Here is a 14,239-nt window from a genome sequence, read left to right on the forward strand (position 1 = left end):
AAAAAAAAATAAATAAATACGGGCAAGACATAGTTTTCTTTTTTGATGGAATGCACACATTGAAACTAAGAAGCCCAACACTGAAATTCTACTTCACTTAATAATTCTGTTCAGAGCGGGGCGTGGTGGTACACACACCTTTAATCCAGTATTCAGGGGGCTGAGGAAGGCAAACCTCTTGTGAGTTTGAAGCCAGCTTAATTTACATGATGAGTTCCAGGCCAGCCAGGGCTGACTCAGAAAGGGAAAAAAAATACACCCAGGGCTAGAGAAATGGTTCAGATTAGGCAGATGCAAACTCTCATGAAGAAACATGTTTAGTATGTTTCGGGAGGCGAATACAGCAGATCAAAGAAAAGAAAACAGGAAGGAGAACTGTGCAACAAATCAGGTAGGTCCACATAGGTCACTTAAGGATTTTGATCTTAAACTTGTATGTTTTATGGAGGATTTAAAGAGCCAATTTCATGATTTGACTTAGCCTAAGCATTACGGCTGCCATGCCAAGACTACTGTGTAGGATCGAGAGTGGCAAAAATGAAAGCTGGTAGGCTACTGAACTGATCCAAACCAAAAACACAGTGATATGGACAAGAGTGGACATAGCAGTAGAAATGGAAAAGAGTAATTGATTCTTGTTATATTTTCAAGGTAAAGTCAACTGTTTCCTAAAAGAGAGTCAAAGGTTGACTCCATATTTTTGACCTGAATAACTAGTAAAATTAAAATGTCCTAATTGGAGAAGGGAAAGAATGTGGGAAAATTTTAGTGAAAAGATCAGAAGGTCAGTTTGGGGTCTAACTTTGAGATGTTTGCTTAACACCCAAACTGAAGAACCTGCAGTAGATATGCATGGCTGGAGTTTTCTTTTCTTTCTTTCTTTCTTTCTTTTTTTTTTTTTTTTTTTTGGTTTTTCGAGACAGGGTTTCTCTGTGTAGTTTGGAGCCTATTCTGGCACTCGCTCTTGAGACCAGGCTGGCCTCAAACTCACAGAGATCTGCCTGCCTCTGCCTCCCGAGTGCACCAAAGCCTGGCTGGCTGGAGTTTTCAAAGACTGAGAGCTAGATGCTCAATTTTTAGTGCAGTAATTAAATTTGTAACTAAAGATTACCAAGTCAGTGAATACAGGTAAGAGAAAAACCATTACTTAAAAACAACAACAAACTGGGCTTACAGCAGCACTTACAATGCTCTATACACAGATATCAGGGTGGTTCAGAGGAACTTCATAATGTAAATGAACTATCGTTGAATGTGCAGTAACAGTAGTTATATTCCCAATCCCTAGTCTTTAGAAAAGGAGCCATGAAACATTAAGATGGAGTGACCACTGAGTTTGTACTTCACTGTAACATATCTATCCTCACTGTACACACAAATGCAAAATGTAAGGCCCAGATAAATCTAATAATTTAGTTATTTATTAAGATTACACACAGTAAGTAACAAGCAAGATGGGCAGGATGGGCTGAGAGCCAAGTCTGTCTTACTCTGAGGAAGAATATAACACTATCTTAATAGTTCCCAACATAGCTCCTCTTGGACTACTGTCATTCATCATATCTGTGGGAGAATAATTCTAGAATGTTAGCCTAATTTACATACACTCAAATGCTTATATAAAATGGCAGTATTTATATGTAATCAACATGTATCTATTCCTGTATACTTTAAATCATCTCTGGAAGACTTACAATGCCTGGTACTGTATAAGTGCTATATAAATAGGTATTATATTGTATTGCTTAGGGAATGACAAAAATACATAGAAAATGTTCAGTAAACATATTTTACCAGCATTGTTGATCCTCAGTTGAGTTCACAGCTTCAGGAACCACAAATACAAAGAGCTGGATGTATTTAATGTCCTCAATGACCTTTGCACTCATCTCTATGATGAGACTCACTCCCCCCATCCTCCTCCTCACTCTACTGAACTAAAGTGCATTCTCAGACCATGCTCATTACTATATAGATACACAGAAAACATTTCCTGAACACAGGGACAAAGACACAGCCTACTCTAACTATAAAAGTGTACCAATTATTATGCAGTGCTAAGGAAGTCAAGTCCAGGGCATCAATGTTCTACCACTAAGGTATATGCTCTTAGCCCCTCAGAATTTCTAAAATTTGTTTGATATAAATCCATTTATATATTGAAAAGGTAGTCTAAATGGGAGTAACATCTCACTGCAAATAATTCTAAACTATGACCATATAATCAATCCAAGGTACCTGAGTGTCTCCATGCCTCCTCTTTTCAAATGCCAGTCTTTCTTTTTCTGCCTTCTGTTCCCACTGCAGTTTTTCCAGTTGCTGTGTCATTATAGCTACCTTCCGTCTTACTTGCTCCTTAAGCTCTTTGTAACGATCCAGCTATATAAACAGCATTGACACATTACTCACCTAAATGAAATTATTTGCACAACATTCTGTTCTCATCAAAATCTTTATACAAATTAGATCATAATTAGATATCTTCTCCAGGTAAAATATGTGAACTTAATATGAAAATTTCCTTATTAAAAACTCTTTAGATAGAACAACAAAGTAATCAAGACAAATTCTATAATAAGGTCTCTGACAGAAAATCTTAAGAGAAGCCAATCTGGAAACCTAGTCACAGTTACTTTGGTGTATGTATGTTGTGACACAAGACTAGCATGACTCAATGAAAAATAATGATACTTTAATTGAAAGAATGTTTGAAAACTGAGTTACATGCTTTTAGTTTAATATAGTTTTAATTAATTAGATTAATAATTTTAATCCTGTATACTGCATTACATTGACTATTAACTCATCACTAAACAGTTAAAAGTCATCTTAAGTAATTTCCTCTGTCAATTAAGTCTCTTCAAAGCTACATATATCTGATTGTTATGTTTATATAATACCCAAGAGAGAATTGTTTTATCTTTAAAATATTAACAATTACCTAACTTTTATTACAGTATAATTCCAGGTAATATTGGGCTTTCACTAACTTGTAAATGTTATAATACCATCTAACTACACAAAGGCAAAATAGCTTAGTTTCAAGATTAAATTTAGATTCCGTGAACATATTAAAGAATTTTTAATTCCTACAATTTATATTCTAGAGATAATCTCAATAAACTATCAGAGATGTCATTCTTTAATTTTTCTAATTAGAAAAGAAACTGAAACAATAGAAAAATATTTCTAGTATTTTCGTTTTTTTTCACCTGACTATTTTCCAATTCAATGTCTTTCCCTTTATGTAGGATTTTTTCTTCCATCTGTTTTTCAAAACTTCTCCAAGCTCTATCTAAATCAACCAGTTCTTCCTCTAAAGCTCGTATGTCATCTTCTTGTTTAGAACATTGTTTTTCATTGTCTGTTATCAGTTTCTTAGATAAATCCAATTTCTTGAGATGGTGAGAAGTATTTTCTTTAGCTTTAATGTACTGGGGCCTCTTCTGATTTAAAATTGCTTCGAGAGATCTAAAAAGGAAAAAGCAATTTTTAAAAATTATTTTACCATATAAAAGGCAATTGTTTATTTATATTTATTATCTGTAGCCCTGGCTGGACTGGAACTAGCTATATATACAAAGTTGGTCTTGAATGCAGAAATCTTCCTGTCTCCCATGTGCTGGGAATAAAAGCATAAGCCACCAAGCCTGGCCAAAAGAAAAGTAACTTTGATTAAATATCATTCAAAAATTAAATTCTAAAAATTAACTTGCAGATATTGTTAGGCAGACCTGTAGCTGGGCAAGGGAGAGGGGAAGAGTTGAATAGTAGAAGCAGAAGGGTATTTTTTAAGGCTTTAAACTTTATAGTACCAAGAGTGAACCTTAATATAAACAAAATATTAAAAACTTCCTAATCTGCCAGATGAGAAAGTCTAGAAACAGTATTAGTGACCACTCTTTGCATATAGATGTGGGGTCCTAATACTATTATCTAATTAAAAAAAAAAACAAAAAAAGAACTCCTTGGAGAGGTGATTGGTCCTAGGCATGGGGCAGGTTCATAAAAGCTGGGAATGTTGTTAGGACTAGGTCAGACAAGATGAGTCTGGAGCATTTTGCAATGCCAGAAAGTAAAGAAATGCTAAACAGAAGAAAATCACAATGATGGGATGTGTCTATGGGATATGGGAAACAAAAGAATTCCCAATGGCCATAGCAGGAATAATTGAAGCAATAAAATAAGCAATACAGTATTGGGCTTTAATTCCAGATAGAAAATATCTCTAATACATAGTCATATAAAATAATTGAAAAATCTGGGTGGTGGTGGAGTATGCCTTTAATCACAGCACTTGGGAAGCAGAGGCAGGCAGATCTCTGAGTTCAAGGTCAGCCTGGTCTACAGAACTAGTTCCAGGACAGGTAAGGATATACATAGAAACCCTGTATAACAAAACTGAGCAAATAACTGAGATGAATCTCCTGTACAGAAATACAAATATATCACGGGGCCTTGCCTCAAAGTAGAGAAACTCTCACCTCTGTGTCAGCTGTGATGAAAGAGAGGACTAACTTTACTGCAGAGAAACCTGACAAACACAATCTTAGTCAGGTGATCAAGGTCAACATTGAATAGTGATCACATGTTGATGTTATGCACAAGATATGCCTAGAATATGCAGAATGCTAGTTTACTTCACCTTCAGAAAACCAGCCTATACAAAGCTTGCAACAGTATTTCTTCAAAACTGCCATGCTGATAAACTGTCACAGCTCAAAGGAGTCCAGGAACAAATAACTAATGTAGTGTGATATTCTGGGTCAGCAAAAGAGATGTTACACAGACAGACATTAAGAAAATATGAATGAAATATGGATGTAACTAATATGTGTCAATATTGACTTATAAATTCTGATTATACTAATATGCTAATAGTAGGAGAAACAGCATGGGAATATGGGAGAAAAGTACCATATTTATAATTTCTCTGTATATCTAGAGGCATTCCAAACTCAAATGTACATTTTATAAAGTCAATTTCTACCAGGGATGGTGATGCACACTTTTTATCCCAGCACTCAGGAATCAGAGGCAGGCAGATCCTTGTGAGTTTGAGGGCAGTCAGGGCTAGCTACACAGTGAGACTATGTCCCAAACAAAAAAGAACAAAACATCAAAATAAATAAATACAAATTTTTAAGTTAATTTGTAGGCTGGGAACATAGCTCAGCAGTAAAGTGCTTTTCTACCAAGTATGAAGGTTCAGTCCTCAGTATTGTCTCCCCAAACATACTAACTTCTAAAGTGTCAATTATATTTTCTTAATTTACATGAACCCAATTATGGACCAGAGAGATAACTCAGTGGGTAAAGATACTTGCTGACAAAATTAACCTGAGTTCAATTCCTAGAACCCACATGGTAAAAGGAGAGAACTGACTTCTGTAGGTTATCCTCTGGCCTCCACATGAATGTTGCAGTAAGCAAGAGCTGGCATGCACGTGTACAAACATACAGATAAAATAATGTCATTAAAAGAAACCTTTTTATAAAGCCTAACTGCTAATATTATTTTAAAAACTTACTTCAGTTCTTTTTCCGTTTGCTGTAGTTGTCTAGTTAACATGCCATGATCCTTTTTCTTGGCTTTAATTATGCTTTCATGGTGAGAAAGAGTGTCTTTTACAACACTCAAACTCTTGTCCTTATGCTCTAATTCAGTGTTCAGTACATTAATTTTTTCCTCATTGTAATATAATTGGAAAAGCATCAGCTGTATCTTGTTTATTTTCAATTCTTTAAGAAGACTTTGGTAATGTTCTGCCTATAAAACAGTACAAGAGAAGATAAAAGGGTATACGTTTAAGCTTCTGTTCATGAACTACTGTATTAGCACATCATCACTAATGAAATTTGTCGTAGAAACAATTATTTCTTCCCTGCCTTCTCTCTTTCATTTTTTTGAGACAGGGACAAGGTAACATGTAGCCCAGCTAGTCTTAGACATACTAAACATCTGAGGATGACCCTGAACTCCTGATTTTCCTATCCATCTCCTAAGGCTGAAATTATAGTTGTGTACCATCACATTCATCCAAGAAAGATTATTCCTGACAAAAGCAGAATTATTTGAAGGTTTCTTACTTTTTTTTTTTTTGGTTTTTCGAGACAGGGTTTCTCTGTGTAGCTTTGGAGCCTATCCTGGCACTCGCTCTGGAGACCAGGCTGGCCTCAAATTCACAGAGATCCACCTGCCTCTGCCTCCCAAGTGCTGGGATTAAAGGCATGCTCCACCAACGCCCAATATATATATATATATATATATATATATATATATATATATATATATATATGTCCCTAGCCACATTACAGTGATTCCAAGTAAAATTCTTGCTCTAAGAAGTAATTTTTACACTGATAAAACTAATAGAACTATTAGAATTTTAAATTACACATGAAAAGGAAGAATTCTTTTAACATTTTTGCTAGCAATAAAGAAAACAAGGGAGTGGGCCACCACCTTATGAGGTGAGGTCCTAGTCAACAAACGTTCACTTGTAAGTTGTAAATAGATACCTTCCAAGGATGTTGCAAAAAAAATAATAATCAGGAAGTGGGACTATTCTAATTGTCTTTATGAAAATGTTTTAAGTTCTGCTATTCTATAAGCTATTTCAGTATGCTCTAAATACTATGGACTTACTGCCCACCCCTGTTCACTAACAAAATACAGAACATAGATACACATTCACAATATGAAGAAACTGAGCAATACTCCTAGTAAGTAATACATCCACCTTTCATTATTTCCTCAAATATTTACTGAGCTACATGTCAGATCTCGCACTATGTGTTGGGAATATGATTGAGAATGAAATGAGATAAACCATCCTTGTTCTTATTAAGCTTATATTCCAATTCTTCTAATAGAGGGCAGAGGACTCAGAGACTACTAAAAAATCAAACAAAAATAAACAAGATAGTTTTGTACAGAATTATATGCTACAAAGGAAGCTAAATTAGTGACACAATATAAAGGAAGAAATAGTAATTTTAAATGGGCTCTGAACAATAAGTGGTTAATAAGGAAATGGTTTGTAGAAAGTTTAAGTTACAATGCAGCACCCATGTTAAAAAATCAGAAATGCTAGTGAGATCTAGCCATGTTCTATTAAGCCAGACATCAGAGAATATGCAATATTCTTGCAATTTGTTTTGGAAATGTAGTTATTTTCATTAAAAATATATTAGCTATGTTAACATGAAATAAGCTTAACAAATTAAAATACCAAGTTTTAATTTAAAACAGAATAAACAGAGCTGAAGAGATGGCTCAGCAGTTAAGAACATTGGCTGCTCTCCTAGAAGTCTGGGGTTCAATTCTCAGCTCCCATATGGTGGCTCACAGCAGTTTGCAACTCCAGTTCCAGCGGATTCATTGACCTCTTCTGGACTCTACAGGCACCAGGCACATGGTGCACATATACACATTTAGGCAAAACACCCATGCACATAAAAAATAATAAAATTGAAACATATATATATATATATATGCAAATTCTTATGAAAAACTCTTTGGGGTCCTCAGTAACTTTTACAAGTGTACAAGAGTCAAGATCCAAAAGTGTTGAGTACCTCTGCTGTACTGTCTTATATGGCAGACATATAGAAAAATTTTATCTTGGGGCAGCAAGATGGCACAGTAGGTAAGTATACTTGCTGTCAAGCCTGACAGCTTATTTAAATCCCCAGGAACTGTATGGTGAAAGGAAGACCTGATTCCTGTAAGGTGTCTTCTGACCACCACACATGGACCTGTACATGTGCACATACACATACAAAATAAATATTAAAACTGCTCACCTTTTTATGTTTACTGAATGTCAGGTTTGGTTTCACATTATTAATGGAATCTTTTAGTACCCACAGGGTTTCTGTTTGCTTGTTTTTAATGTGTTTTTTTTTTTTTTTGAGAAACTTTCTCTGTATAGCCCTGGCTGTCCTAGAACTAGCTCTGTAGACCAGGCTAGCCTCAAACTAAGAGACCTGCCTGCCTCTGCCTCCTGAGAACTGGGATTAAAATTGTGCACTACCATGCCTGGCTAATAACTTATAATTTTAACAGAATTTTTTAAAGTATGTACTTATTACTGGTGACATCTTCAGGACACCTTACCTCTTCTTTCTCGATTTTTGCATGCTTCCGCTCTGCAGCTACATTTTTTTTCCTATTAAAATTAAATTGTGCATCTTCTTCAGCTTTTTGTAACTTTTTTTTCTTTGCCTCATATTCTCCTATAAACTCTCCTGAAGTACTGATTTCTTCAAAAAATTGAGTTCTCTCTTTGGGCTTTTTCATAGAAATTGACTCGACAGTTCCCTATTAGTAACAATAAAACACATGCATGTAAAATATGGTAACATGTCTTAAACACAAGCCAAATAAATAAGTGTAACTACTTACCTGAAAAACTAGACAGTTCTGTGCTTTGACTATTATGCCTATCTTTTCCAACTGGGCTACATATGCAGAACGACTCACAGGTTTATCCCCAAAATGAAATTCTGAGCATCCCCCTAAAATAAATAAACTGTTATAGAATGTTTTCATTGAAATAGTTTTACAATACCTAATATACCTATACATAAACTCTCTTAATTACTTAACAAATATTATATATTATACTAAAGATCATGCCACAGTACTAACAGATAAAAGTGTTTTATCTCAAAGAGTTCATATCTTAGCAATATAAACAAAATACTAAAATAAAATAAATAGCATGTGAGGAAGTGGTATGTGTAAGGAAGGATGGAAAATTTCTGAATGTGGGGAAGTTATTACAATTTTGAATACAGTGAACAAAGAATTTTTATTGAAATGGCCCAGAGTTCCATCACCTTTTTGGAGGATCACTTGAGCTTGTGTTAACAGCTCACTGAGAGCCCATCACAATCAAAAAATGCCCAAAGGGGATTTTGGAGTAGTCATTGACCAATGTTCAATGACTACTCCAAGTGATAAAATGCAGAAATACTTAAATTATATATCTAAAAATATGTAAAACTAAGTTAATATACAGTTTTCATACTTTAGAAAATGTAGTAAAGGCAGACATGGTAACATGCATACGCAATGTCTGCACTAAAGAGCCTAAGTAGGATTGTGAGCTAAAGGTCAGTTGGACTACATATCAAGACCCTGTCAAGAAAGGGAGCAAGGAGCCGAGCATTGGTGGCGCATGCCTTTAATCCCAGCACTTGGGAGGCAGAGGCAGAGGCAGGCGGATCTCTGTGAGTTCAAGGCCAGCCTGGTCTCCAAAGCAAGTGCCAGGATAGGCTCCAAAGCTACACAGAGAAACCCTGTCTCGGAAAGAAAAAAAAAAAAAAAAAAAGAAAAGGGAAGGAGTGTGGGAATATTTATTTTAGTGAATTAGAAAGAAAACAGCAACGAGTAAAAATAAAATATATATATACTTTCATGACTTTATAGAGTCCTTGCATGATTACAGATGAGCCATAACAGTTTATTATAGAAACACAGGAAATTCATGAATAAATAATATGAAATAAACATTTTATTTGAGTTGCTTTTAGGTGTATATAAGCCAAAGATATACTTATTTACTAGGAAAACAAGTGCAAAGAAGCAGAGAAAGAAGTTTTATGTCTCTATTCAGAGATAGGCTCCCTCTTTCATATTAAGCAAATATTCAAATATAAAAATGTTACTTGACAGAGTATTGAAAGTGAGTCTGTTAAGCAAGAGACTTAATGGGAAATGAAACAGGTTCTGTTATTTGCTTCTAAGAAAGAGTCGGTTACTCACTATGCTAGTGATTAGTAAGTCTCACACTTCAAAGAAAGTGCAGGCAATCAGACTCTAAACAAAAATTCTGTCTCTGTCCCTCTGCCTGTCTCTCTCTGCCTCTGCACCCCCCTCTCTCTCTTACCTCGGATAATCCTTGTGAATGTTTTCTCTTCTCCATTGTCCTCTATGTATATAATTTTTACACTTGCAGAAGAAGAAACAGGTTTTCCAATATGTGCTCCATGAATAAGTTCTTGAATATTTTTTACTCTTAAATTAGTTGTTTTTTCTCCCATTACGAAACTAAGTGCATCCATTACATTAGATTTTCCTGGAGAAGAAAAGAAGGTGAAGAAGAAGGTGAAGATTCTTTTTGTTGTTTTGTTTTGTTTTCTCGTTGTTTTCAAGATAGGGTTTCTCTGTGTAGCCCTAGCTGTCCTTGGACTTATTTTGTAGACCAGCAGGCCAGTCTCAAACTCAGAGATCTGCCTGCCTCTGCCTCCTGAGTGCTAGGATTAAATATGTGAGCCACCACCACCCAAAAGATTCATTCTTAATGACTGAAAAATCTTCTGAGACCCAAAGAAATCAAACCACCAACAGAAGTGAAATATATCCCATGGCCAATGTTCAAAATCTGTGTGATTGAGAAACTCCAGATTGGTGGACTGTTTCTCCCATGTAGCAGAAAGGTGTGACTGAAAGGCAATAAACACATGAATCAGAAAACCAATTAAATTGACAAAAGTCAATTAGCGCCGGGCGTTGGTGGCGCATACCTTTAGTCCCAGCACTGGGGAGGCAGAGGCAGGCGGGTCTCTGTGAGTTCGAGACTAGCCTGGTCTACAAGAGCTAGTTCCAGGACAGCCTCCAAAAGCCACAGAGAAACCCTGTCTTGAAAAAACAGTCAATTAGCTTTTTAAATTTGTTGTAATTTTTTTCACTGCTCTAAGGTGCTTACAGTGGGAGGATGTGATCAATTTGTTGAGCCAGTTTTGGTGCTGGACACCTGTCATCTGTTATTTTATTTTTTGCAACAATTTCTGTGTATTTGTATTTTACAAATGAAGAGGCACAAAATTAAACAAGAGTGAGATATCTGATTCCCAAAACACATGCTGTTTCCAATAAATGTAAGAAACTATACTATAACTTGTAAGGAAAAATGTGAAATACCACAGAAATACCTAACAGAAGCACCAACAGCTAGAGACCAAGTTGGATTTTTAAAAGTTTTATTGCATAAGTGTTTTGCCTGCATGTATGTATGTATACTACATAGTTTTAGTGTATGCATAAGCCAGAAGAGGCTGTGAAGATTCCTTGGAGCTAGAATTACAGATGGTTGAGAGCTACCACATGGGTGCTAGAAACTGGATCCAGGTCCTCTTAAGAGCAGCTAGTACCTCTGGGCGTTGGTGGCACACACCTTTAGTCCCAGCACTCAGGAGGCAGAGGCAGGTGGATCTCTGTGAGTTCGAGACCAGCCTGGTCTACAAGAGCTAGTTCCAGGACAGGCTCCAAAGCCACAGAGAAACCCTGTCTCGGAAAACCAAATAAACAAAACAAAACAAACAAAAAAAAGAGCAGCTAGTACCTATAACCACTGAGCCATTTCTCTATAGCCTGAGCTAGCTTTTTAGGAATAATTCTAGGTTAAGTTTTAAGGAGTAAGTCAATTTAGAGGGGAGTGTTAAAGGTAAATTATCATCCCGGGAAAAGAGAGTAACTTGATTATAGGTACAAAGGACTAAGCAAATGGTACTATTTCTGGGGGGGGCAGAATATTGCTTTTATAAGTTTATACTTGGGAGTATAATGGAAAAGGCTGGATAAGTTATCTAAGAACTACAACATACTACATTAAGGGAACTGAACTTTATGCTTTAGATTATGGGAAGCATGAAAGGATTTAAAAAAAACAAAACACTGTGCTACATTAAGATAAAGGATATAACATCCTGATACATTATGTAGGTCTGTAGGAAAGGAGTCTGTCTGAATACTGTTTTGGAATTAGTTGGGGAAATCTGAATTTGAGCATCAGATGAACATTTAATGAAAGGCTAATCTTCTGAAGAAGAAACAGTATGAACTCTTTTTTTTTTTTTTTAAGTTTACCTAGGGCAAAAATCTGTATGGATATGCCCCAAAGGAACAGAGCAATCATCTCTAAACTGTAAATAAATGTTTGATTTTCTATTCTAATTTTCAAGTTTTTATATCACATGTATACTATTTATTCGTATGTTTGTTTGGAGACAGGGTTTCTCTGTGGCTTTGGAGGCTGTCCTGGAATTAGCTGTTGTAGATCAGGTTGGTCTCAAACTCACAGAGATAGATCTACCTGCCTCTGCCTCCTGATTGCTGGGACTAAAGGCGTGCGCCACCACAGCCCAGCTATACTATTTTTATATGAAAATATTTTTCAAAATAAGATTGTATCACTAGATTATCTAAAATGGAAAAAAATATGCCAGATCGTGAATCAGGGGCTAACTTCAGATATTATGATTAGTAAACATTAACTGCTGGCCTGCCAGTGGAGGCTTAACAGTCATTTGTTTAAAAAGACGAATAAAGCTGGGCGGTGGTGGCGCATGCCTTTAGTCCCAGCACTCAGGAGGCAGAGACAGGTAGATCTATGTGAGTTCGAGACCAACCTGATCTACAACAGCTAGTTCCAGGGCAGCCTCCAAAGCTACAGAGAAACCCTGTCTCAAAAACAAAAAAATAAAATAAGATAAAAAGTAAATGAATAATAAAAAAATAAAAAGACGAATAAGGGGCTGAAGAAACGGCTCAGTGGTTAAGAGCACTAACTTCTTTCAGAGGTCCTGAGTTCAATTCCCAGCAACCACATGGTGGCTCACAACCACCTTAAATGAGATCTGGTGCCCTCTGCTGGCATGCAGACAGAAGACTGTATACATACTAAAATCTGAAAGAAAGAAAGGAAGGAAGGAAGGAAGGAAGGAAGGAAGGAAGGAAGGAAGGAAGGAAGGAAGGAAGCCGAATAAACAAGGTCTGCAGTGCTCAGACTGGAGACCTCTGCTGTGAATGATTTAAATGCGGAACCAGCCAGGAAAATTTCCCTTTCTTTACATTAACTATGCTTGGGTTACACTTGGGATTTTGTTTGTTTTTTGTTTTCCAACAAAGGTCAAATCCATTTTATTCTTAGTTATTTGCTATTGTTGGGGTGAGGCGTTAGAGAATTACACCGAAGGAGGGCTGGGATGGGTTAGTGAGGACAGCCAGCAAGGGTAGTGGCTGAGGACTCTGGGACTCTTGGCTCCAGTCAGTCGTGAGCAGTGAAACCTCAGGCTGCAGTCGGGCCAGGCCCCAAGTTCTCTTCAGACCTACAGCTTGTGTCACGAGTGGGGGATATGTGGGGAGGTAGTATGCTTGGTCCCCTCAGACCACCAATGGGGGAGGCGTCCCTTGATCCCCTCAGGACGACAGCGGTGGGGCCACTTAAGTTACCTCAGGCTTACAGTGGGCCCTGGGCCCCCTCAGGAAGACAGGAGAGCCCCTTGGCACCCTCAGGCCAATTGTGGCCCCTGTACCCTTGGACCTACAGCAGTCAACAGTGGCATCCACCTGAAAGGGGGAGCTGGAGCTCGGTTCCCTCGGGCCTACAGCTGGTGACAATGGGGACTGGGAGTGTTTCAGTCCCCTCGGGCCAACAGCAGGCCTGGGTCCCCTCAGGCCGACCGTGGGTTCCATGGGCCTATGGTGGTCAACGTGGGGGGGGGGAGTCCCTGAGGGGGCGGAGGGTTCCTCAGGCTGACTGTGGGTTCCATGGGCCTATGGCGGTCAACGCGCGCGCGGGGGGGGGTCCCTGAGGGGGCGGAGGGTTCCTCAGGCTGACTGTGGGTTCCATGGGCCTATGGTGGTCAAGGGGGGGATGTCCCTGAGGTGATGGAGGGTCCCCTCAGGCCGACCGTGGGTTCCATGGGCCTATGGCGGTCAACGGGGGGTGGGGGGGTCCCCTCAGGCCTACAGCAGGTGACAATGAGGACTGGGAGTGGCCGGGTCCCCTCAGGCCCACAACAGGGGAGAACAGGTCCCTGGGTTCCCTCGGGCCAACACGGGGCCCCTGGGGCCACTTGGGCCTACAGTGGGAGACAGTGGCCGCTGTGTCCCCTCAGGCCGAACTGCTCTGGGGCGCAGGTTACCAGAGCCGTTGGGGCCGATGATGCAGGTGAACCTCTTGAAGGGACCGATGACCTGGCGGCCTCGCCACGACTTGAAATTCTCCACGAGCAGCAGCTCAAGGCGCCCCATGGCTGCCCTCCGTGCCTCAGTCGCTTCCTCGAGCTCAGTGGGAAAAGCGCGGGAAGAGCTTTGCCAAGTCTCGCGAGACTAGCGCGAGCGAGCAAGGAGCGGTTCCTTAGCAACACAGGTTGGCGTTTCCCGGGGAATGTGATCCCTGCCGCCACAGCTGGTTGCTGAAAGCAGGCTGCTGCGGGTGGCTGC

At 38.6% G+C, this 14,239-nt stretch overlaps 1 protein-coding gene across 2 annotated transcripts in view; it reads right to left on the reverse strand.

The window, feature by feature from the left end:
* The window catches only part of Smc1b (structural maintenance of chromosomes 1B), a 57,759-nt gene extending 43,712 nt beyond the window's left edge, over positions 1 to 14,047 (reverse strand). For both annotated transcript variants that reach the window (XM_027396005.2, XM_027396004.2), the window contains exons 1-7: positions 13,939 to 14,047; positions 9,900 to 10,088; positions 8,411 to 8,523; positions 8,123 to 8,326; positions 5,532 to 5,770; positions 3,213 to 3,471; positions 2,239 to 2,379 (exon numbers count right to left, since the gene is read on the reverse strand). In XM_027396005.2, the coding sequence (XP_027251806.1) occupies positions 2,239 to 2,379; positions 3,213 to 3,471; positions 5,532 to 5,770; positions 8,123 to 8,326; positions 8,411 to 8,523; positions 9,900 to 10,088; positions 13,939 to 14,047 (1,254 nt within the window). The remainder of the gene's footprint in view (positions 1 to 2,238; positions 2,380 to 3,212; positions 3,472 to 5,531; positions 5,771 to 8,122; positions 8,327 to 8,410; positions 8,524 to 9,899; positions 10,089 to 13,938) is intronic.
* Between the last annotated feature and the right edge of the window lie 192 nt (positions 14,048 to 14,239).

The sequence above is a fragment of the Cricetulus griseus genome, chromosome 2 (genome assembly GCF_003668045.3).
Source record: "Cricetulus griseus strain 17A/GY chromosome 2, alternate assembly CriGri-PICRH-1.0, whole genome shotgun sequence".
NCBI lineage: Eukaryota > Metazoa > Chordata > Mammalia > Rodentia > Cricetidae > Cricetulus > Cricetulus griseus.